Source organism: Formica exsecta, unplaced genomic scaffold (assembly GCF_003651465.1).
Source record: "Formica exsecta isolate Colony F162 unplaced genomic scaffold, ASM365146v1 scaffold201, whole genome shotgun sequence".
NCBI classification, from domain to species: Eukaryota; Metazoa; Arthropoda; class Insecta; order Hymenoptera; family Formicidae; genus Formica; species Formica exsecta.
The window spans coordinates 1767847-1794171 of NW_021849308.1; the positions used below are offsets into that span (position 1 = coordinate 1767847).

The 26325-nt window shown below is 36.5% G+C and overlaps 1 protein-coding gene across 1 annotated transcript in view; it reads left to right on the plus strand.

Moving 5' to 3' along the window:
* LOC115234725 (cadherin-99C) overlaps window positions 1–26325 on the plus strand; it is a 125060-nt gene that overhangs the window by 59320 nt on the left and 39415 nt on the right. The window contains exons 2-3 of the mRNA XM_029806025.1: window positions 21860–21935; window positions 25383–25448. Of these exons, the coding sequence (XP_029661885.1) occupies window positions 21860–21935; window positions 25383–25448 (142 nt within the window). The remainder of the gene's footprint in view (window positions 1–21859; window positions 21936–25382; window positions 25449–26325) is intronic.

Sequence of the window (26325 nt, forward strand, 5' to 3'; positions counted from 1 at the left end):
AAGTTTAGCCGCGCCGAAAGACTAAGTTGGCGCAGAATCTATAAGCATACTTTGACTATCGACGGTGTCTCCACCAACCATTTTTGTCAAAATTGTCGAAAACTACTAACCGAGCTTCGATTCGGGGAGGAATGCTATGAGTGCCTCACTAAATATAATGAATATCAAGAAAACCCTGATTTAGCTGAAGCGGTGTATTTTGAAGACGACGACACCGTAGTTATAAATATCGAGATCTACGGCGAGGACGTACACACATATATATATATATATATATATATATGTGTGTATGTTTATATGCATGCAATATTGGCGCGCAAAGGGGTTATAATATCGAGTTCTAAAAGCTGCGCTTTGCGATGTGACGAGAGAGTAACGTATCGACGAGGCGTCATTCGACCGTTTGTTTAGAAAATTATTTTCGACCCGCGTGCGCCAAGCATTAATAACACATCACCGAGCGTATGTAGCATTTACAGCGTAAACAGCCGATCGCACGCACGTGCTCGGACTCGCTCGCACGTGCATGTGCATCGCGAAGCGCGGCGATCGTTGCACCTGCAATTTCGCGCACCTTTCTTCTCTCTCGTGTTCTCTCGTTTTTATATCGTAAACCAGCGCGTATATATACATTCGTATCCTACCGCCAACCGGGTTCATTTCGGACTCTGAGTACGGACGTGGGCATTATCCAGGTATACACCTCCCCTGTGCAAAGCGAGGCGCGCGTGACGTTAACCCGGCTATAAAACACATCTCTCCTTCTCTTCTCTAGCGCAATGCATTAACCTTTTATTGCGGTTATTTACGCCTAGCATCGGCTTCGGGCACCTGTGCGCCCCGAGGAAAGGTTAAGCTACATGTCTCTCCCTTCACGCTCATTGTATTCGGTTTTCAACGATAAATCTTTATTTACATTAATCTTTGCATGTTACCGATAGAAAGAGATACGTTAATAATACAGTGTTTTTGTAGTCATATGTTAAAAGAATTAAAAATAAAATAAAATTTATCCGTATCCATTATATGCATTGAATAATGTAAAGCCGATTACACATTTGTACTAAGGAAAAATTTATTTCAAAAAATTAATCCAACGATTTTATCACGAATATCCTGTTTAATACGCGGAATGAAATGTCCTCTCCACTGTACTGGTCGTGTATTTCTTTTTTTTTTCATGAAATTAATTATGCAATATATACTAAATAATCTGGAGTTAGTTGCGTAGAGAGAGAAGTATCAAGTAATTATGCGAAATGTATGAAATAATCTTTTCGCGTTTCTTTGAACGACGTACCCGATGCGGCTATTATTGTCTGACGTCCAGGCTGTTTATGTTTCATCTGATGCACATTACCAACACGCAGGACGCAGGACGAGTTGCGAATGCAAGATTGGAACGTAGGGCTGAGGAAGAAAAAAAAAAAAAAGAAAGACAAAGGCGCAGAGGCGACGAACGATGACATAGCGGTGATATACTGACGTTGTGATAAAAGCAATTTTCTCGATATTAACGTTCGCCTGGATCGCGCCAGCGCGAGCTGCCGCGTCCCAGATGGCAACGTGAGATGATTATTACGCGCATCACGATCCGCGGTACCGTAAGCGAGATGACCGACGTAATGTAAGCCTGCGATTCGACAAAACGCTCGGTGCATAATCTCGCGCATCACGTTGGAGCTAATTAGTAAGGTGATCTCTAATTTATTATTACGAAGTTTTACACGAGGTTGCCATCTTACTCGGCAATTGAAGAGCTTCGTGGAGAAATGAGATGTGATGTATCAAGTGGAAGATGTTGAAATGGCGACGTGTGCGATTATTACATGTCGAGAAAAAGCATTATTTATAAAATGTAACAGTTATAACTAAATAAAATTAAAAATATTGATAATACTAATTAAATAAATAATATAATTAAATTATAATAATATGATAATATAATTAAATAATATTAATTAAATAAGAAATCATGTTTTTCGCGTCATTTTTCATCTGTAAAGCTTTATATAAATAAGTTGTATTTCTTAGCTCCAGCTTTCAATAGTCGCATTCGTGTCTCTATTTGAAAGACAGGGTCGAAAGTAACGCGCGCGCTCAAAGCTATCCAGCTCGTATTTTCATTGTATTTTAGGTAGAAGCTACGTTTGTGTATTTAACGCACGATCATTTGCATCTCTTCCAATAGAACTTCTGAATGTCTCAACTTCACTTGGTCGTGCACACTCGCATAGCGTAATTGCGTAATAGAATTGAGTTTCCTCTCGAGAGGAGGAACCTCCTGTTTACATTGCTTTTCCGGTGTCTCGATAGAGCGATCCCTCGCTTTCATTAAGGCTCGCTTTGAAGATGTCTCGTTCATTATCCTTATTGCTGAATCAACAGATGCGACACTCTTGCGAGAATTCGCGGTGGCATAGCGGTAAGTATAGATGCCCGTTCATTAAATCATATTGTAGTGTTATGGATGCTGAGAGAGAGCGAGAGAGAGAATGTAATGTCATGGATACTGAGAGAGTGTAGCATGTGTGTGTAAAAGAGAGAGAGAGAGAGAGAGAGTGTGTGTGTAGTGACGCGTGAACGTGTAAAGAAGCCAAAGATTTCTTATATATACTCTTTATCATAGAATAAATTCGATAGTTTCCCTCGTGTATTTCGATCTTGATTACCTTGATCCCACAATATGGTACTTGTATTTTCAACTAATTTAATTCTCGAGTGCTTATCTCGCCATACGATAATAAAACTCATCCGAGTATTGGAAGACGAATGGGGGCTCTCTTTCGCTTTTACTTTCCCTACTTTTATTCCATTGAAAGAACAGCATTGGAAACGAGTGATCGTACATGGCCGGAGGTGAACACCGACCTTTCATCTAAACTGCTTTCTACGACATACGAAGCAACGTTGAAAGCGCGGAGAATCCTATACGTCTGCCAAATTGCATTAACCCTCAAAAGCTGGCTCTAACGATGAATTTACATTCACCCTTATGGATGAAATGCACGTGCGTTCCCATGTACCACAATAATATGTGTAATTTACTTAATACGCATTTAACGGATTTGTTATGGTAGCGCGCCGCGAATAGTCGATCAATATCAATTGCGATAAGATTAATTATTCGCCAAGAGAACGTTTCAAGTGTGATTAAAGGGCTCTAATTCTGCAATGCCAAGATAGACATTTCTCAGGAAGCTTGTTGTTACATTCAGATTGTTGTCTTTAAGAATTAAACTTCGCAGGATACTCTTCGCCGGAATCTCTTTGTTTCGCGTTCGCAAGTAGGACAATTTTACGGTAAAAAGATTCGAGGTCGAAAGTGCACGAGCGGTCTCACTCACCACTTCCGACGATCGCACTTGCACTCACGGCACTTAAATTCAACGTTTACGACTTGCTGCACGGTCCCTTCGTTGTTTGAACAGGGCGAGAGACGGATCCTCTTTGAACTGGCATTACGCGTCGAACAAAGAACCTCGTCGAGTCCGGGGAGTCACGAAGAGCCATCGCGAAATCCCTTCTGCTTGTCCAACTAAACTGCTAGCTTTGTTCAATGGAAACAAAAGATACCGGCAGAAGGATATCTCTCTTTTCTTTGACTTTTGAAAATCGCTACAATATGAACAAATTTGTTCTTTGGAAACAAAGCTTCTCGTCACTCTATTCTGATTGTAGAAGCTATTTAAAAAGTGTTTAAAGATTGAAAGACTCTCTTCTCAATTTTTCACAAAGAATCTCGGTTGGCAATTGTACTGAGATAAATTTACATTTATTTATTTGATCTGAAACGTATAAAGCTGCCTTTCTCCGCGTTTGAAATCAGAGAACCGAACGAAACTGAAAGAAGCACAATTTCTTCATTACCTTTTACGTATTGCACAAAAAAGGTAATATATTCGCGGCCGACCTTATTAACACATCTCGATATTTGTAGCACATTCAATAGGCTCCATTCCATTAGACGATAAATTAACGACGGCTTATTCGTCCGTGGTACATCGCGTGTTAAACCTCGTTCCGCGGAGAACGCACGAAAGTACTAAAGAAAGAGAGAGAGTTAGGGTAGATATAATAGTCGCACTCAACGGAAAACGTAGCGATGTTATGCTTAAGCGAATCGTATGTACGCTTCGTTACACTTATTTACGACGCTAAGTCCACATAAATAATGCAAATAGGTGTATATTTTTTGCGCTCGGGTGCAGTACGTAAATTCTCGGTACCGCGGTATATATTCTGATGTCGATAAAGAGAAGGGGAGAGAACCAATTTTATTGCTGGAAAAGAATTTTATAATTTTTTATAACTTTACATAAAATAATTTTTATAAAAAGATTTTATAATTTATAATTTTTATTTTTGTCGCTCGGATTTTTATTTGAAATAATAAATTATCGCACGGAATACACGCTTTGATAAAGTCCTATCATTGCGATACAGTTATGCGTCGTTTACTAAAAGTTGATTAAAATGATTATAGTAAAATATTTCCCGATACTTGTCACGTCTCAAACAGAAATTCGACAATATAAATGTTTCGCACTATTATTTATTTGCTCGAGTCACGTCACTGGAATGTCAACAAGACGACTGCGTGTCTTAATAATAATATGCCGAGAAGAACGATAAACAAAAATACCGAGTAACGATTATTGACTTGAAATATTCAACATTCTGTAATATAAATTTAGACTGAATATATATTTTTTGTGTCTTCTTGCATTTCCAACTAATTTCAATGATTGAGCCAACATCGCATATAAAGTCCAACATTCGTTTAAAAAATACAGTTTATTTTAGTTTGATCACACAAGAGAGAAACTATTTATGAAAATTAAATTAATATTATATCATTTTAAATGTCAAATTTGCATATCTCGAGAAGATATTTCTTTTTTAAATCAGGGATTTTTAATTGCAATTTATTAAATAATATTTAGCGTAAGGAAATAAATGGCGTGTGTGTTTTGTAACATTCTAGTTTATATAAATCAGATATTAAAAGAGACAAACAAGAGGATATCAACAATTGTCAACTTGTTTTTGCTAGATCTAATCTTTCTATCTACTTTATAGCTCAAGTAGTAAAGGAAAACATACTACTGCAGGTACACATTTCTGCACATGATAATGTGCGTACAATAGTATGGTCCGAACTCGCGCGACTCGCTGAGAATACTGATTTATATTGATGGAAACCACGATGCACGACGGTATATGTCAACGAGCGTGTCGTAGATCACTGGTAACAGCATGTCAATCGGTTCTTGAAACAGTCAGTCCGTATCGTGGGCGATAGGATTGCACAACTTCGCGAACAGGTGTGCTCTACAAGTCTGGAGGAGCGTGACTGCATGGTGATCGAAACGGGTTGGCTGAACGAGAAACCCACACGCGATTAAGATTGCGTCAGTGTGATCGAAGAATGCTCTTCTTTTTATCAAAGTATGTCGACTAATCGAGTTTTACAAACGAAATTTTTATTTTCTATTTTATTTACTTTTTCTTCTTATGCATGCATCTTTTTGAAAATTTTTGAAATCTTTTTCTTTCTAAAGAAGAATTTTAATGCGTTATTAAAATGCGTTATTTTTTTCAGTTTTTCTTTTCATATTATTAGACTTAAAAAACCCAAAAACTTCATTTAAAGGATTTTTTTAAATAATAGATTTATTTAATCCGAGATTTTCTGCCAAGTTTTCAAATATGAAAAGTAGATAGAAAGATTTAAAGAATTGTATGAAGGACCAAGGTGAGGCGATCAAGAAAAGTTTTACTAAGAAAACATTGACTTTCAAATGAACAAAGAATTTCAATAGGAAAGAGACAGCTAGAAACGACAAAACTTACTTTATCCGGACAAAAGAATATATTTTTTGGTTCGATTAAAATTAAAACGTTCTCATCCGGCTCGAGAATTTGTTACGTATCAATACGACATCGCTCCCGACGATTGTGATAACGTCAAAAAACACGGCAGTGCGATTTCGACATTTATATGGGATTTCCTCTATCGCGATAAGTTGCCAAGTCTTGGAATCTCGACGAACCTGATTGAATAAAAAGTTTGATGTGGGTTAACGACAACTATCGGTCGTTAAACTAATGCTAATTACACATATAACGTAATACCTACGATACGGCCAATTACATCGTGGAATGTCTACAGCCGGCGAGAAAGAACGGAGTCTGAACATAAAGGTCAAAGGGATTCAGTCCCGTTCTCCAATTTGTCGACAATTGCATCGCGTTAAAAAGCGAGAGGTCAAATTTGGCAATAGTCGAAATAAAGGGTAAATTTTAAATCGAGCGTTAATTAACAATAATGTGATGTTATACATTTTAAATATAATCTCGATGAGGAAACATGAGATATATGAAGTGAAAGTTTCTCACTCGATCAAGTTTTTCGATCGATCAGAATCGTTTGCATCGATTGCATATCTATTGGCGGAAGTTCAATTTCTGACGGTTTCACATTTCGATGCACGTCACGATAAGTTGTTCTCCTTGCATTTCGATCGCGATACGTTTGGTATGCGAGGGAAATCTGCCGATCCCCGTGGGTCTCATGATACAAAAGTAATATAAAATTGCGATATTTCTCAGAATCGGTCCTGATGATGTATTACGGCAGTCCAAGCACGTAACTGTTCGAATAAAATTGCGTCTAGAGAGACCTGTTGACCGGACGATTATCTTGTTAAAAAAAGAAATTACTCTATCTCTTCTATACATTTATTCTCAGACATAAGGAACGTTGCTCAAAGCAATTCTCTATTTTCTCTTGAATTTTAAAAATCTGGAATAAATTTTTTCTAAACGAAAAGATGATCTTACATCGATGTAATCGCGCGATTTCTGAGAGACTTTTAGAAAAATATTATATAATTTTTAGAATAATATATAAAATTTTACTTGAGTAATTAATATCACATGTGAATCAATGAATTTTCACGATAATAAATTCTCTCGGGAAGCGCATGGCAGCATTTACCTGGATAAAAATTTGCATACGAGTGACACGTCGATTAAACGAAGTTACCACTTGTCATTACCGTAACGCGAGCAGTATCATCATCGTCGTTTCCAGACTGGAGAACGCGGCGGTCCGCGGAAATTCCAGCGTTTCAGGCACGTGCTAGTTAATCCGATAGAATGCCAGCGGCGATGCTAAGAAGCGCGCGGCGCGAATATTATAAAATGTTCGTTCACATCGTCGGGTATGTGCCCAGAATATCTCACGCTCGATAGATAAATCCCGCAATGAATGGTGCGAGAGGATCTATCCGCGTGCTAAGCGCACGTCTGGCAGGTTACGAACCGTGATCGCGAATATTTTTATTCACGCGAAACAGGTTGCGCGAAACCGGCTTATTTTTCCTTCATTCACAGACGGATTACGTACGATAAACGATGTTACCGGATCTCCTCGCACACTTCTATGTCACGAAAAACGTTAGCGCAGCATTTTTGCGATGCGTATACGTGGCCGTTATGTACACGATATAAAATAAAGTCGCTCGCGTGATGTTGCAAATGAGAAACTTAATGTGCATGCACACTTTAATGGTCAAAATGATGCTGCATATAATTTTCTTTAGCACGTGTAATTGCATAGAAGTTGGTTTAATGAAATCTTTTTAATTCGCTTTTACGCTTATCAGATTGACGCTATCTATCAGTTTCATGAATCAGAAACAGTTCCTTCTTTTGATTATTTACTACCAGGATATTTTTCCAAATCTTGGCAAAAGAGTGAATTATAATAAAGATAAATTTTTTAATTTTAATATATATTTTTTCTTAATGTTTGACACAAAAAAAAAATGCTACATTAATATTAGAAATTCGTTAAATGAATACAAATATTTCGAGTAAAATTTTCCTTCATTTGCTGTCATTGTGAGATAACTTACTCTTTCAGCAGATTAATCAATTGATCGAAGATTTCACGAGAAAGTACAGATGCAAACGTTAACATGAGACAGTGTGCTTCGTATAGTACTAGCGAATTGTTCAAATGTCGCAATGCGGTAAGTTCAATGAGGCACGGACGAGAACGTAATACGGGCTGTTAAACAAGAGGGTCGAAAAGCTGAGCAAAGCGGGACACTTTGAGATAAATAGAAGAGACATCGGGGAGATCACTATTGTATGGAAGGGACATGGGGGACCACCTGGTTGTATAGATTACTCGGCATGTAATCGCACGCAGGTTACTATCGCTGCGCCGTGCGTTTATGTGCGGGTGCCCCACTGACTCTATAACCCCGAGCGATGCGACTGGGGGTGCATGTGTGTGTATATGTGTATGGTATACTTGTGTAGAGTAGATTCCCTGCACTATATAGATGTAGGCGATTATTTGCGAATGTACTCTGCATACACGGACACCGGAAGTTGCTCGACAGAAATCGAGGAGGAGAAAAAGAGAACGAGATAGCGAGATCGGTCAAATGTGATATTAACGTACGTTAACTATAAGACAGATGAAAAATTGTTAATTATCGAAGTAAATTTTTTTTTTTTTTTTTTTTCTCGAACACTTTTTTTTTTTTTTGCTCGAACACTTTAACGATCTTTTATTCTTGTTCCGAGTACTCTGTTAGGCGGTGCAACGTTTTAATTTTACAGAACATGTAGTTCACCTTCGCCTCTGACGGTACTTTCGCTTATTTAGCTTGAGGAAACAGGTAGAGATAATCTTTAGTCTGGTTCATACCGAGTATAATTAAAACGATGAAAATTTTGAAAGTTTGTAGATAGATATAGTTTATATTTTAGATATAAAAGAAGGTAGAAAGAGATTTTTATTTAAAAATTTATTTTCTTCAAAAATTCGATACTATCAGTATAAATTAAAAGTTTAGAAAAATAATTGCTTTATAATGAATTACTTAGATTTTATAATGGATTACTTTGATTAAGTTAATTAATTTAGTCGAGCTGAATGTTGAATTATAATCACGTTTGCATGTTGAATTATAATTACGCAATCTACGTTAAATTGATAAAAACGCGTTTCTCTTAAAATAATAAATCGAATGCTTTACTTGTGTTTCTTCGATCGAGTAACAAAGTGGCGAACGATAAATAATGCTTGAGTCGATACACGAGGCTACGCGTGAACCGATATTGTCGAGTCCTCCGTTTCATCCCGCATACAAATGCGAAAGCGGACTTGTCGATCCGGCGAGAGAGAAATAAGATTGAAAAAAAAAAAACGATAATTTTGCCGCGTGATCCACTTTCGATGGCCCACCTGCTGGCCGCTCCTGCACATTTTATGCACTCGAGATAACCGTATCTCGTTCGAGATGCGGTCGAGTCAAGTCGCTTAAATAAGAGCATCGATTCGGCTTCGGCTTCCTACATGCGATTCCACAATGTATTTTATTTCGAACATGTATTTTTCAGATGGATATAATATTATCGCTGTATTAATATACTTAGAATAAGTTTAATAAGAAGAAAAATTTTACTCAAAATTTTTAGATTTTAAATTTTACTCAAAATATTTATATTTGTTTGACGTATTTGTAATATTTACATAGAAATTTTTTTCTTTATGTGTCAAACATTTAAAAAAATATTAAAATTAAAATATTTATTGCAAATTATTAAATTTATTAATTTGCTCTTTTGTCAAAATTTGGAAGAATATTCTGGTAACCGCAATATTAATACACTTTCATCCATTATTATACTTTTATAATTTCATCGTCGATAAAACTTTGTGTGCGCGCGCGACAATTGTTCATTGTTTAAATTAAAGCTAAAAATTAATAAAAAAAATTGATTAAAAGATGAAAGAAATGCGTTGTTGATAAGTTAACGGAATCATCTCGAGGCGAATATGAAAGAGGCGAGATTGCATCCAGGTGCTTGCGTTCTGCATTCACGTCCATCTGGATGTAACGGACACTGTTCGCTGCGTTCCACGATACAGTAGCCACACCTTTTGCCCTCTATATCTCCTTTTCTCTTCTCTATACGCGCAATAATTTCAAGATAATCCGTTCCCATTTCTTGTATACATCGTTTTGCGCGGATCAGTAAAGTTTGCCCGAGAAATCTCCTTGTGCGAGATATAAAATATTACTGTGAAATATCATGACCGCATACCTCAAAAATCTATATACACTCATATATATATATAATAATAGTATATAATAATATTTCGTAGATTATAAACGGCATCGGCGAAAAATTAAATCCGCCGTCGCGAGAAACCGCACATGATGACAGCGTCGATCTTTCAGAATTACGCATACATCCCTCTACCTCGCGTTCGAGATTACGACCGGACAGCGATTTCTTGTTCGGCGCGGTGTTTCCTCTCGAGGAAACGAGCTTAGCAAGCGTGAGGGAGCCGTAACTGGATTAGAAAATGATCCCCGATATCTCATATATATAGAACGAGGAGCGAGAGTTTTTCACGCGAGCCTTTGGCTTCGTATATTATTATACTCTCGACGCGTTCAATCCACGTCCTTCCCCATCGGTCCTCGTCCCGCCACGTGTCATGTATCGGCGTAAATTGGACAACGTCGGGAGTTACTGGACGAGTTAAAGCAGGTAATTGCGCATCCGTCGGATGTTCTGTACAGACAAACGATCGCGCCCGATCGTAAACAGTATATTCTTGCGCCACGTATAATAGCCACTGTTCTTTATATTCTTACGCTTATCAGGTTCGCCATCAAATGTCGATGTGTGTCTACTCCTCCATTATATCGCTCGCATTTCCTTGTTCGTCTTGAAGATATACTTCTCCGCATTCTCTGCGCGGATATATATGAATGATCGAGTAGATTATTTATATTACCAGAACAACTACGCGGGCGCTTTTTTTTTACGGACATTTTCCAATTTTTTTAACTTTTCTTTCCATATATACATATATATAAATCTAAACTTTTGTTTAGATTATTTAAAAAATCTTGTCTATAAAAAAACAAAAAACCTTCGTACTTGCTGATTTCGTAAGAAAAAGAAAATGGTGCACGCAGATCACGACGGGGATCAAGTTGTGCATATCGCTAATCCGCATCTGTATGCATGAACCAACCGCGGCGATTGAGAACGAGGCATTGTTCCTCGGAACAGGAGTGATCCTCGGGAGATCGGTATTCCCTCGGTCTTAAATCAGGTCTTACGGACCCACATTGAGCCTTGCATACAATCCGAACGAAGGAAGGAACGGGGATCGGATTTACGCTTCGGCTAATTTCATATAACGCGGCATGGCCTAATTAACAGCGTACAGCGCTGCGCCGATGGCAGCCACCGGGTTAACGAGCTTGTACTTCTCCCTGCCGACAGACGCATAACTAGAAGCGGCTGCGTGCGTCTTATGTGCGCTCTAAGTGTCTTGCAAATGCTTAGTTAGAGTGTATGTTCGAGCGAGCGTATGGCATGTTCAAGGGCGTCGCATAATGCGAGAGACTGTACTCGCGTGAAAGTCTCCGTGGCTGCTGCGCGAGAATCCTCCACGCGGATGTCGTACACGCAAGAATCCTTCCATGCACTCGTGTATTGCGAAATATTCGACATAGATAGAGTAATGGATTTTGTATAGACTCCTTGATAAACTTGACGTTTATCAAATAACCGAATTATAGATTAGATAGGATAGATGGATTTTGGAAAGATTCCTTGATAAACGAAAGAACCTCGCGCATGCAACAGTCGGCGTTTCTTGGATATGTCAAATAGTATTCTCGCTTAGAGTTTCGCTGATTTAGTTGGTTGCCTTGTGCGAGGAACTAACGACGACGACGATGGATTTCTCGTCGAGTAGAGAAGACTCGTACTCTTCTTTCCGCTTGATCGCAGATTTACTGTTACGTATTGTTACAAGTCGCGTTCGTAAATTCTATGCGAATCCCACGGAGAACGCAATTTTAATGACGACGCAACCGACAATTACTGCGGAAAGACGAGAAGGCTCTTAATTTAACTTGAGGAACAACGAAAGCTCAATTTAAGATATCCGAAACTGAAATTTAACAATTCAACCTTTCATCGTAAACTTTTAATACTTCAAACTTTAAATATATACATATACAGTAATTTAAAACGAGAATAATGGCGTAGCAATTTAAGATATTAAAGAAAATCCAGAAAAATTACAGAGAATTTTTTATTTTAATTATTAGTAGAAATTTTTTTAAATATTTACTTTAAAAATATATTTTTTTTAATTAAAATATATCAATGTGCGATTTTATTAGAGAGTTGAAGAAAATAAATAGCCAATTTTATAAAAAGAGAGGGAGAAAAAAAAGTTTGAATTTAAATGCTAATATTTCGTTGTTTGTACTGGCTTAAAATTATCTTGCTAAATATCGAAAAAGATTCTACTTAAATAGAAGTTCAAAAAAAAATTTCTTGTTTCCTCAGCGCAAATCTAAAAACATCCTGGAATAATATCATCTGGCGATTGAAGGAAGAAGATATTCGTTTCTTATCACGTTGGCTACAGAACATTTTCTAAATTCTGTCATTTTTCTTTCTCTCTCCGATGTCATGCTTCTAAACATCTGTCCAGAATGCTTTACGAAGCATAAGATCACATTATACAAAGCGATGCTGCTTCTTAATAATATAAATACCATTTTTTTATCGAATAAACGGGGCGCTCTTTCGCTTGGATTATTCAATCCACTTGCATCCGATTGCACATTGAGAATGGCGGCATAATACAGAATAATGCAACGTCACGTAGAGTTACAGACTAAATACTTCTTGGCACTACATTTTCTTCTCTCTCTTACGATGGTTACCGGGCTATCAGATAATAATACAGCGCTGCACATAATCTGATCCGAGTAGCAAGAAAGTAATACCTTCTTGACCGAGAAATTACACGGTTCTGGATTGGCGGGTTAAATAATCCAAGTGCGATTTCTTTTGTGAAATCTCTCTCTTCCTCTGTGCGCGGTCTCACGTAAAGAATTTCAAAATATTTTTTATCGCATAATGCGTGTATTTTTTAGATGTATTTACTCCAATAAAAAGTATATTAAATGTATTTTGGATTTATCGTGTTATTGTTAAGAAGTCACTAATTTCAAATAAAACTAAAATTGATGAGAGTTTGATATGCATCTCCAATTTTTTTTTTATCATCAAATCCTTTATTATCAAAAGAATGACGTTTACGTTTTTACATTATTATTTTCGATGTGGTACCAGTTTTACTTTTCGTTCCAATCAATCTCAGGTTCATTCTCGGTTTTCCGAGAAGCTCACATAAGTCTGAAACCTTATCTTTACACCGGGCGCGCCACATCGGTTTACACATGCTCCTTACGCGGTATTTGATTCTAAAGTTAGAATTAGTGGCTATCGTTATTCGCGACCGTCATTAATCACGCCCGAGCCATTCTCCTGGAGAAATGGCTTTGCTTCAATCGCGCGGGCGCGATCGCGATGAACGGAATTACGCGGAAGACGTTTGCGAACGCGGTAGTGCATCGAGGTAGAAAGCCTACGTTAAGTCCCCGCGATTATTGCGATCAGCCATGCAACGCGACTCGCACGACGGCGTGCACGCCACGCGGGATTCCACAGCGGTGCACACAACACGAAAACGTCGACGCCCGGTAAATCATATTCAGATTCAGCTGTTAAACTCGTCTAAGGCAACGGCGAGTCTCTCGCGATGCGCCCAGTTCGTTGCCGCCGGCGATTCTTTCACGGTAGGCTGGCCAAGCCAGCTGTTATCATTAAAAGCGAGACTTCCGTTTCGTGTTCCGGTCACTCGGTCACTAACAACTTCGTCGCCGTTCGGTTAACACGGCATGTGCAACCGAAAAGGTGTCTTTAAATGCAATTTCGTTGTTCTCGAGATGGGTATGTGGGAACGTTGCAGAAAGAAAATTTCACTTTTATCGCACTTTCTTTTATCCGCGAATTCTTGCACATATATATAAAATAGTTTTTTTTTTTTAATAATAATCGAGATACACAAACGTCTCTTATATAGCGTTTGCTATAATAATAAAATCTTTCTTTTGTATTTAAATACTTAAAGTTTAGACAATCTTCATTTTTATATTAAAATTACGATAAAATATGATACAAAATATAAATATTTTAGAGTGAACATTTATTTATTTAATTATTATTTTTTTTTTTTTTTTTTTTTTTTGTACGTGAATGTGCAAAAATTACTTCATTTACAACGACGTTATTTTATTATACGTTGCTTCAAAATCTCGTTGAAATTTGCTGAACAAGTGGCGTATAATCAAAACTTTCGATTTTTTTCGTATATAATTTCCGTATATATTATGCATAATCTGTATCATAATCAGGATGAATCTATCATGTAGCCAATATTAATCGCGTCCGCTACTATTATTATTATCATATTTTTTCGCCGTACGAAATGTAGATGAACTTTCCTTCCTGGAAATATTATTAATAATACCCCCTCTTCTCTTCGATCTTCCGGATGGATGATGAGTACCGACAGAACGCAAAATTGCTTTCTCCTCGTTTCACTGATAAATGATGTCGACAGACACTAATTGAGAGTGATCCGCATCTTTTGCTCTCTTCTCTAGTGGGAATATAATAAATCACTGGCGCTGATTTAATTATGATCCACGAAGCCACGCTGTAATTACAGAAAAGCTTTACAATGATCGTAGATCATCGATCGATATCTGCACCTGTTTCATCTCCGTATATAACGCTTCCCTGTTTTATGCTGTTGTCCATTGTAATGTACTGTTGTTAATTGCCTATCGTGCATAAAACATTTTATCCGTTCTTGATATAATGATTAATTTATTTTGTTTGACGTTAAATTATAAAATCTATTTGCGTGACGGTTGGATAAGAATTTGATCGACTACAAGTTTTTTTCTTCGCTCTATATTGCAAAACAGAATTTGCCGTGATCAATAATGTACTCTCAGGAGATCTGTTCTAGATTTTGAATAAATTTGTTCTACTCTCTTCTCTCCCGAGGTTCTATTCAAACGTATACATTCCTGTTTGCTTCCACGGGATCGGTTTTAGCATCCGAGTGAAAGGTGAACAAAATTTCTCTCGCGGGACTCGAATGCGATCGAATTTGTTAAAAAAAAAGCGAGTGAGATGAAATGTGTGACGATAGCTCTATAGAATTTATCTAATAGATCTAAAATCGGCTAATTATAAAAAAATCTACGGAAATGTCGGGAGAGCGAAATCGAAAGCGATCGATAGCGCGCGAGATTTCGCTTTCGGATTCGCGCGAGTGTATCATCTCTCTTTTCTCTTCCTTCTCTTTCATCCGTGAGTCTCTTTTTACACGCGCACATACAGTACGCGAGTGTTCCTCGAGGCTTCGGACTTGAGAAGCGAGAGGGATTTTATAAATTGTAGGCGGTGGCGTTGTGTGCGAATCTTATCCGCATCTCGATCGCGGCAGCTGATTCCTCGGTTGGCGGCGGGACAGCTTTCAAAGCGCCCAAGCCGCATTCTAACGAACAATAAATAATAGGAGAATGTCCTTCTCGGTTCATATTGGCCGCCTCATCTTCGTGATAGCCGGTATCGAGGAATCGATAGAACAATCGACGAATTTCGCGGCATTTCGGAAGGAGCGAGATATTTATTTGTGATCGTGAAATGTGCGAGAGATCGATGATTCTACATTTGAATTAAAAATTATGTTTTTAGCATTCAATATATATCCATCCATATTTATAATTATATAAAGAAAAAAATTTTCTTTATACACACAATTCTTTATTATATCCGAATAATGCGATGATGAATCGTGAATGCTGTAAGTGTAGCGTGGCATGTACTTAATTAATTGCATTACGGCACGCGTAAGTCGGCCATTATCTCATCGCGGACGTAGGTGCGGAGCTCGGGGAAAACGCAACGTGGACAATAAAGACAGGAATCTTGTCTCGCGCGCGCATACATGGGCGTTTGTGTCTTCAACGAGTGTAGTTTATTAACTTGGCCACTTTTAATAGCGGAGCACAAAGCGATGCATCTCGGCGAGCGCGGGCACGCAACAGCTTAGAAGGCACGACATTCGTGCGCAATAATCCACGTCGGGAGACGATAAGTATAGGCTCCGCCTGGGGTTCTCTCCCCTTCTCTCTGTCAGGGACACCGTTTTAATTCAGAAATACCGTACCTCCCTCCCCCGCGCTTCTGGAACCGGCTTGCACATTGCATTCTCGCGGTGATCGTTCTTTATAACCGGGGATTAACAATGAAAAACGTTTCGTTCGTATCCGTATGAGAGTAAAAACAACGCGCGTGTGTTTCCATTGTCCTAGCTTTCGTTTCCACGGAAGACACGTTGTTACCGTTTCTGTGAATCAGGAAACGTAATAAACCGGTTGCAATCTATTTTTAAGCGCACACATTTTTTTTTTGCACAGCAAAGTTATAAGCTAGATGATATTGAATACTTTTTTATTTACTCTATAGTACATATAAAAATATAGTTATCATTCATATAAAGCGCGTAAATGCCCATAATTTATAAATATATTTGCAAACAATGCAAATCAAAATTTTTGTATCAGATATGAATATGGATAAATAAATATAATAATAATTTCTGTAATAATAATAATTAAAAAGAAATATGTTGCACAACTAACATTTTAATTTTAATCAAATTGCCAATTTCATTGAAAAACTCTTTATTGTTTTAGAAATTAACGAGTGATTCGATTTCTGTGATGTGAAAAGTCATATTTCAAAATTACTTAAAAAAAAAATGCGAACAAAAAATTTTATATATTTTGATTAACGGAATAAATTAACGAGAGATTTAACTTTGCGTTTTTGTTTTTGGCTTCGTTAACATACAAATGTCAGTTAGTTTTATTATTTCCTCTTCGTTCGGCTTTTAATTCCTGCTCGAAGCAAATGTATTCAAAACGGAAGAGGAGTAGCAGCTCGAAGGCTCGAAGAGCAGGTGCATCCTTGTAACATACGCATCCCGCACACGCGGTTGGACGTTGGAGTGTGATACGTTAGCCATTAGGATTACGTTAGCCATTTGCGTTGCAAAGCTGTGTGCAATCACTGTACCAGCGGTTTAATTATTGTCTCGTAAAGCGAACAACGCATTACATTTGCACTGTATCGTATCATAAACACAATATTGTATAATCACCGGTTGACCAATTTAACTCTCGATCAGATATCGAATTATCTTGTCAATTTGATGGAAGATTATGCATATAATAGACTTTGATAAAATCACTTTTTACGAAATTGTATACGATTTACGTTTATAAATAATTTTGATTGGATTAGAAACAATACCGACTTTATACTCTTTTGAAACTAAACATTAGAATTATAAATAAATCACTTAATACTTATAATTTTGTTATTTACATTGTAATATGCAAGTGCGAATCATATATTTTACTATTTTTATTATATAATAATACCTCCAGAGAAAACGATATAGTATTTTGAAAATTAATCCTTACCGGGTTCCAGTTTTGTGGATCATTCACATTATTTAAAATTTAAGCGAAAGTAAAAGATATTACAATAATTAAATCGATCAAAATTATATAAAAATTTTATTTTTTATAATATTCATACTTAAATATTTTGTCGTACGTTTGTCATCCTTCTGAACAAAAATGTTAAATTTTATTCTACTAGTAATCCAGAACTAGTACCCTATATATTTCCTAGTATTTCTACTGCACTTATGTATGTACGGTGTCAAGTCGCACGACATCTTAGAAACGACCACCGGTGTTTCACAATGTTTTACCGTGGGTACCGATTTACTTCCGACTTAGATAGAGCTGGACTGAGACACGACTGTACTTTCGCGATTAATAAGGCAGATAGCGGAAAGTCGAGTAATTCAGCCGTTGTGGAAATACGTGACGGGTGAGCGTCAGCGTGTAATTCCTGAACCGTATACTGACTTTGATAACATATTTCCGGGAACATTATCGATGTGTTACATATATCTATTTAACAGCCGTTTTTTTTTACGCTACCTAGCAGCAGACCTAAGATCGTAAGGATAATAAATTAATTGCTCTCTAATTGAGATATAATTTTCAAGTACATAGTGATTTATATAATAAGCATTTAATTTACGGATTGTTGGATAGTTTGCGAATAAAAGTAAACCGTACGCTTTTTCAAGAGAATAGAATAGAATTCGGATTATATAATATCGAATTTAACTTTAAGTAAGCAAACTTTAAGTAAGCATCTGTAGATATTTCCTGATAGCCCGTTTATAAATCCATGATTTAAGTCTTCTGATTATCTTATAAAAAGGAAATAAATAATGGTAGAGGCAACCTCTCAAGCAAATAAATATTTACGCAATATTACGGTCATGTCGTTGCATTTAAAGGGAAACTTTAATGGAAACCCCATGTTTTAGCGATTATAATCAAGGAAGTCGGGACAATACCTTGTAGAGTGCAAATCGTAATTAATGTGCTGCATAATCGAAATTAATGTCACGTCAGATACAGTCCGATCTTGATATTGAATCCGATACGCCAAAGATAAAAAAGTAAACGTTAGAACACAGAGAGCTGTGTACGAATAAGATTCTTATTCGGATAGAAACTTTCCTTTGGTTCTCGCGTGACCCGACTTACTTCCAAGAGATCACGCTCTTAAACTTTACAACACATAAATACGTATAAAGTACGTATATCGACATACTGTCGATATGTACCACTTCTGGTTTCTCGAAAAAAAAAAACGACATGTTTGTCTCTCTCTCTCACTCTCTCTCACACACAATCAATTCTTCGAAAATCTGTTATTTCCAAATATTTTTCGGAGATAATTCTATCCATCATATTAATCGTGATTCTCAGCAATTATGGTCGGAATTTACAAATACTATTCTACTGAATAATTTCAAATATAAAGCAATTTAGAGATAAATTCGAAAATTATAGTTTATAATTAATACGTTGCTACATCTCGGATCACTTCGCAACGTATTCAACGCCATAGATAAATTACAAGAAAATGAATTGCGTTCTTGTCTCGTTCATTAATGCGTTACAGCTCCCGCGACATTAATTATGCAATTCACAAGAATTACGGCAGAGCACGTTGGAAAATTTCCTATTTAACACAATCTATCATTCTCATAAGTCTCCGCACCGACAAGGTACTATTATAAAGACGGCCAGGCTTTGCAAAATATTTCAAATGTTTCTTTCTTCATATGTATAAGATATGCTTTCAATTGTTCCACTTTAACACAGTAAATATTTTTTACACTATTTTATCATAATTTTTATAACAACATAATATTATGATGCTTAATGCTCTATATAATACAATGTATTGAATTATAAACTATAACATAATGACAAAATATAATTAGCGGGTTTTATACAACTACAAGCTGTTTTCTCATTCCTAATCATTATATCTGTCCAATGCATCCTTTTCTTCAAGTCCTTTATCCGAATTAAATTTAAAAAGTATGTCAAACAATAAAGCATTGAATGAAATATTTTTACTTTAAATATTGATAGAAAAATAGTTATTAATCATAAGGATTACAATAAAGCAATAATTTATAATTTGAGTTTCTGTACTTCGATTTTCCTTGATTAAATGTGAATAAATTACGCGAAATATGCGATTCGGTATCTATCATTGCGATATATGTATGTAGTTACATATTATAGAAGTTAATAAATCATTTTATTATAGCAAATAATTTTTCAATACTGATCGCAATCGCGTTTAGAAAAGGAGTTCGACGAAGCGTCTCGCATCACTACTTTTATATTCGAGTGTCGTCGCGCGAATGATAACCAAGCCGAGGCATGTAAATATTATTTACATTAAACGAAGATCGAATTATCGAATGCAAAGGATTTCGTCATAAATTTTATGCTGTAAGCCGCGAAATCGAACGCCTCTTGGCGTGTGCTTATCCCGGTACGGTGAATGGAGCGACTGCTCGTTACATCAATTACGGCGTCCTCTTTGACTCTCGAGAGGATATTGCGCGCGGTCTCGTCGTTCGTAACCGCATTTCGAAAGGAAACTTTGTAACCGCGAGAGAAAAAATTTGCCGAATACATTTGCCACGATGTATACCTATGTATGGGATCGATGAATAGCGCGCTTCTGCCTTGCCTTTCTCGCTGCTATACATTTAGGTTAGCGTTTCTAAAGATGACCCAAATATCTTTTTAAACCGATTACTCGAGAATTTTAGTTTTAATTTTTCTCAGTAAAAATCTAGTTATCAGATTTTAATTTGTTTCAGTTTATAATTCAAGGTTTTACTTACATTTGATTTTTTTTTGTAAAAGTCTAAAAGTCAGAATCAACGAAGACAAGAGGCTGACAAGAATAGTCTAGCATGAGATCAAAAATCACGGAGTGCGTGATTGTTGGGAGACACTTTCGTACATGCGAGACAGTTGCACGAACGACGCTACAGGCGATAGCCTAATTTAAGCGCGAAGTGACTACACGACCTAGCGTAATTTGCAAACACGCGAAGTTCTCGGCTATGCGGAACTATAGAGGCTTGAACAATATCCTCCATCACGATTTTCAATTTTTGTCTATTAGAAATCGTATTACACATTATCTAGCGTAAACGCGAAAGCGCGTTATCTTTCTTATGTCATGTTACGAAATATATGTAACGATTGTCTCTCAATGGGAAAGTCTTTCAATGCCCGTAAAATGCAGACTGTTATCAATATAGTCAGCTTGCATAATGCTCCGTGTGAGAGAAAACACTTTGAATAATTTATAACTAGATAAAAAGAGAGAGGCAATACAGTTTCTTCCTTTAAAGACCGCGGTTGATTGTTTTACGCGCGGATCTTTATATGCATAGATTACGCATCTCTCTCGCAAGGTTGATTGTACTTCACGCGCGTTGATGAGAGAATCGTCGCACTCGCACGCGCGTGTTTAGGTGAGAAAAATCATCGGCAGAATCTATACGGTATCAAGCAAACGCGGATCCAACAGGGGTGCCCGAGAGATCACGCGAGGCTGATAACATTGTTTTGTTCGGCATTTTATTCGCGCTGACGCATAGTCTTATTTACGCACGGTGCATCAACGGTACATTAGCATAAGACCTCACAGAGCCGCTTGCGCTATCGATTCTGTTTCCCTCATGAGATCCTCCCGGTGTCTTTTCACGTGAAAGAGAATGCGCTCCTATTAAGCTTTTGACATTTCGTACGGCTTTATCTGCCAGTTAAGTTTCCTTTGTGCTAATTGACCCGAAACTGAAATTTGCTTAGATGTCGCATATCCAAAAGTTTTAGCGAACATATCTTGTGACTCGTCGAAGATGTAAGGTATGCCAAAAGCATACTTCATAAAAGATCTTCTATTTTGATTCGTTAAATTATGCAATAAATTAGCAAAAATTTAGAGATGGCTGACATTGCAAAAAGAAATTAATGCGAGAGAAAAGTTGAATCTCTTAATGGAAGTATTTTTCGAGCATACGTTTAAAGTTATCAAAGTATACACAACAATGAGATTATCTGTCACTAACATAAAGCGAATGGCAGACTAATGCATCATGAATTAAACGGGAGCTCGTGACGGAAAGTACATCTTGTATTTCAAGAAATTTCAGTAAAGCTGCTACTTAAGAGTCACCAAGGATCGCCGTACTGGCAGTTAGGAGAGCGTGACTTATGAATATGATGATCTCTTTGGTGAATATAGATCTCGCCAAATGCGACTGATTACGGGCGAATCTTCTCGCGATCTTTCATAATTTACGATCTGTCTGATTATATTGAAATAATAATATTATGGGTTAAATTTTAGGTATTAATTATATGACTTTCTCTTTTTGCAGGCAAAAACAATGACCCACTGGTTCTGGTGTTTGCTGTGCGTGATTTTACATCTTCGGGACGCTCACGCCAAAGTTGGTGAGTATATTAATTAATGGGATCATATAAATTGTTCTGTTGCATTATTCTGTTGCCAAAATCAAGCCCTTAATGAGAGAATTGCAAAGTTGCCTTTAAAATTTCTTCAGAGATGCGTCGATTTAAAGAGAGACGTTTCCTCTCGGCCGGCAGAAGAGTGGGATAAAATTAGTACAACTCGCGCCGTAAAAGTCATGGTTGAACCGCGCGGTTTCCCACACGCGTAAATCTATCTCAGCTGATTGCCAATTACTTATGTCACGGCCGATGGGTAAGCCGTGTATTTTATTGTCGTTGCCGGACATAAAAGCGAAGCGTTCGGGAATCGATTGCACGTGCGGAAGTGCGAGTTCTTTTCTTCGATAGTTCTTTTATTTTCCGGAGCATATTACTTGCGAGATAACAACGAACTTATTTATACGAGTTATTCATGCTTCTTCCGATTTACCATCGTTAACGTTATTAAGTCTTATTAAGCGTTTCCGCGTCTCGGAAATACTCGACATAATATCCTTCTTTTTCATACCATGAAAAATATGAATGATATGAATTGTTGTTCCCTTTTCTTTTCTTATCTCCATTTTACGATCGTAAAGTGAAAGAAGAATATTCTAAGTGCATTGACGTTTTATGGAGATTCGCGCTTCACGAGGGGGATTGATAAGCTCAATGGAAGCTGCGACCAACATAAACCGCATACACAAGAGAATGGCTTTAGAATATGGGTTGGGGATAAAACATACATAATACATACCGACGCGATAATTCGCGTGATTATAGACGGGAGATATAGGTGCGGTTGTTTTAAGGTGAGGGTTTAAACGGAGAAACGTGATTCACCGAAGGTGGTGGTTAACGTTTGGTAACTCGAAAAACGTATTTACAAATTAACAAAAGGATATTTCCTGTATTTTTCTATGCGAAAAATATCGGTCTGAATAAATTTATTTTTATTTATTTTATTTTATTTTATTTTATTTTATTTATTTTATTTTATTTATTTTTATTTATTTTTCTAAACGTTATATATATGTATAACGTTATTAACTTTAGTCGATATATTATATATTTTCTTTTTACGTGAGAGGTGATACACAACTTTATGATAATCCAGGTATTGCAAAACTTTTTCCGATACATGCACCAAAATACAATCTTCTCATGGTAATGGATTTGGTGCTGAAAACCAAGTTTTCGTCGCAGAGGTACGGACTTTGACTTTTAGTATCTGTTCCCACGACATGCTTGGATTGTATACAGCCGGCTGTCATTATAATGATAGGCTGTTAGATTCTAGAATACTTTTATTCCAATCCGTATTGTACGTGACTTTTAAACAATTGTCTACAAGAGTTTGGCAAAGTCCAGCACGCGAGTGTCAGACGCGCTGGAAAACAAATCATGCGAGATCACAAATTGCTTTGTTTGAGGGGTATTTTCATCGACGATCGAACATAGATCAGCCACCCTAAAACCTTTGCATCTCCCATAAAACAACTCGCGAATACGTTTAGTAGAAAGATAAATACCGGTCGCGATCAGCACGATGGACCGTTCGTTCTCTACAGTATGCGCTTTCTAATACCGCGATCACTTTCTACGTGGGAAGAAATAAACGGGGTTTGCCAGTAGTAGCTCGCTGTCCCGGGAGATTTACGCGAGAAACTTTATGAGAGCAGGGAATACGTAGCTGGCTGGATGATGACGAATGTTCGCGTGGAAATTGCGCGAATTCGCAATATGACGGATGGACGGCGATATGCGGAAACCGCATGAGTTGAGTTAAGAGGTCATGTGAATTGGATTACCCGAGTTTTAAATTCTAGGTTAATTAATTCGATGTCCATTAATTGTAACTGATATGAAAAATATGTATATAAATATGTAAATATATGTAAATATGATTCAAAGGAAATATTTATAAAGAAAGCTGATAATTTTCCTATTTATATGAGTAAAACAAATAGAATATATAATATAGAATATTTTGCTATATTTTCTCTCTGTGTTATTTTAATTATTTATTTTATTTTAATTCGGGAAAAAGCGAGAGACGAATTTATAAAACAGACAACTATCACGTTACATTATAAATCATCCTGCAATATAAGGAGCCTTATATAGGTAATGGCAGCATATCGGTAATTAGGTTTTCGTTTTCATTAGCGCGCAAATTCGATTAATTCGTCCGTCTGTCGGGATGCCTTGACAAAAATCGGCCATTGACCGGTCTCTTTCGTAACAGCTGGCATACACGAGTATGTACGTCAAAATGTGCCTCGAGCTCGCAATGCTATAATCTTCTTTCTTAATGTAAGCGTTTTGCGCGTCACGTTTCCGTCCGAACGGACTTCTCACATCTGTCTGAGAGAGCATGGGTTCTGAGAATAAATCAAACACAAAAGTTTTGCGTCAGAGCATCGATTTCTACAGGATGTCGTGAAGCTGTAGGTACAAACTATCTGCGAATGTAGTCTTCGAGATTTTTTCATAAATTCGGAGCAACGGTTTTCGATAAAAATTTGAACTGCGGCTTTCTGGAGATAGTTTCATTTTTCAATTTTTATTACATTATATCTCAGGTATCGCGTTGAGATTTTGTGTAAGTAAAGCGTATTTGAAATTAAATAAAAAACAAAAACTTATTATTATATTATATTATATTATATATTCTCAATTTGCAACTGTGAGTGAAATTACTAACCAGTTATTTGATAATTGTAAAGTTAATTGCATTTCAGCTTTTCATGTAGCTTTAATGGCACGTAAACGAAATTAGAGTGCTTTGTTTGTATATACGCTGCAGAAAACGATATTGCATTCTTCCCGTGAAGATATAGCCGTTATAATTTAATTTATTGCTCAGCTGATTGCCTTTTCTAGTTGATTAAACTATAAATGTTTTAAAGAAAATTTGTCATCGTGAAAAACATTTTACGTATTTATTTTCAACTATTATATTAGCGCCATTAGTATAATATGTTTAAATAGTTATTAAATCGTAGCATTTCAGTTTTATTATTAAATTTATCTTATATATATGTATATATAATATAATAGCTTATATAATAGCTTATATATTATAAAAAGGAGAGAGAGAGACAAAAAATTATATACAATGAATTTTTTCGAGTCGCCATAACGTAAATGTCACATACATATTACAATAAAAATATTTATAATATTTATAAATAGAGGACCTTTTGTGCAGATTTTTTTTAGTGTTTTATGCATTATAATAAAAAATAAATTATAATTTTGCAATATTACAAAGTATATTAAAATATTATTTCTGTCGTCTCTTTTTTATTATCTCCCTCAAATTTTTACTAATATATATAAAAATAATAAAGGCTGACATTTTATAATTTTATTGAATTTGACACGCAAATATGGATAAATTAAAACTAATATTAAATTATAAATTTTGTACGTTTTACATTACAGGTTTATGCGAGGTGGAATCAGGACAATCGAACATCATACTTGACATCGAAGAAAGCAGGGGAAATGGTAAGTGTAATGTATTGTACATATATAAATATTTAAATTTATCATATTTTTTTAAACTATGGTTTTTGTTTCTTTATATTCGTAAATTATCAAAATTTACCTGTTTTCTAGAAATCAATGTCAATGAATAATACGTATAATTTATTAAAATTGCAAATATAAAAAAGAATGTGAATTTAATAATTTATAGATAAATGACAAAAACCAGAGTAAAAATATATTTTTCTGGTAATGGATTTGCGCTTCTTTCATTTTGTTGTTACTTTTTTAGCGTTTTTGCTTTACATTATTATACTCTCATTCAGTACTCGTTCTTGTGACAATTTTTATTCTGAAACATGATAAAACGTACGCGATTTTATCCGGGAAAAGTTTGGTGCTGGTTTTTAAGCAGCATCCATTATATTCAGCCATTATACTTTTTCGCGAATTATAGCTCCTAATATTATCCGATTCTTGATTTCCACGTCGCATTCAGCTGTATCGATCGCAACCGCTCAACCATCATTTTTCACATTCACAAGTAAATCGTTTCCCGAACCCAATTTCGAGACTGTATTGTGTGTCGCAATTCTGAATTGCGGAAATTATAGGGAGGGGGGAGGGGCGGAGGGAGGGGGCACGGAAGTTGCTGATCTATGATTATCGAAATCGAGCTAGTCACGCTGATGTTGACGCTGATATCACCGCGAGAGAAATCATCTTGTACGCCAAAGATCTGAACAACTACTATCTCTTGCTCGTTCTTAACATACCGCCGTACGTCATATACATAATGCATGACGTATTTGTTGGCGAGCGATTCTCAAAGCAACCCAATTTTGACGGGGAAATGACTTTATTATTATAAGCAAATGATACTAAATTTATTCCATAT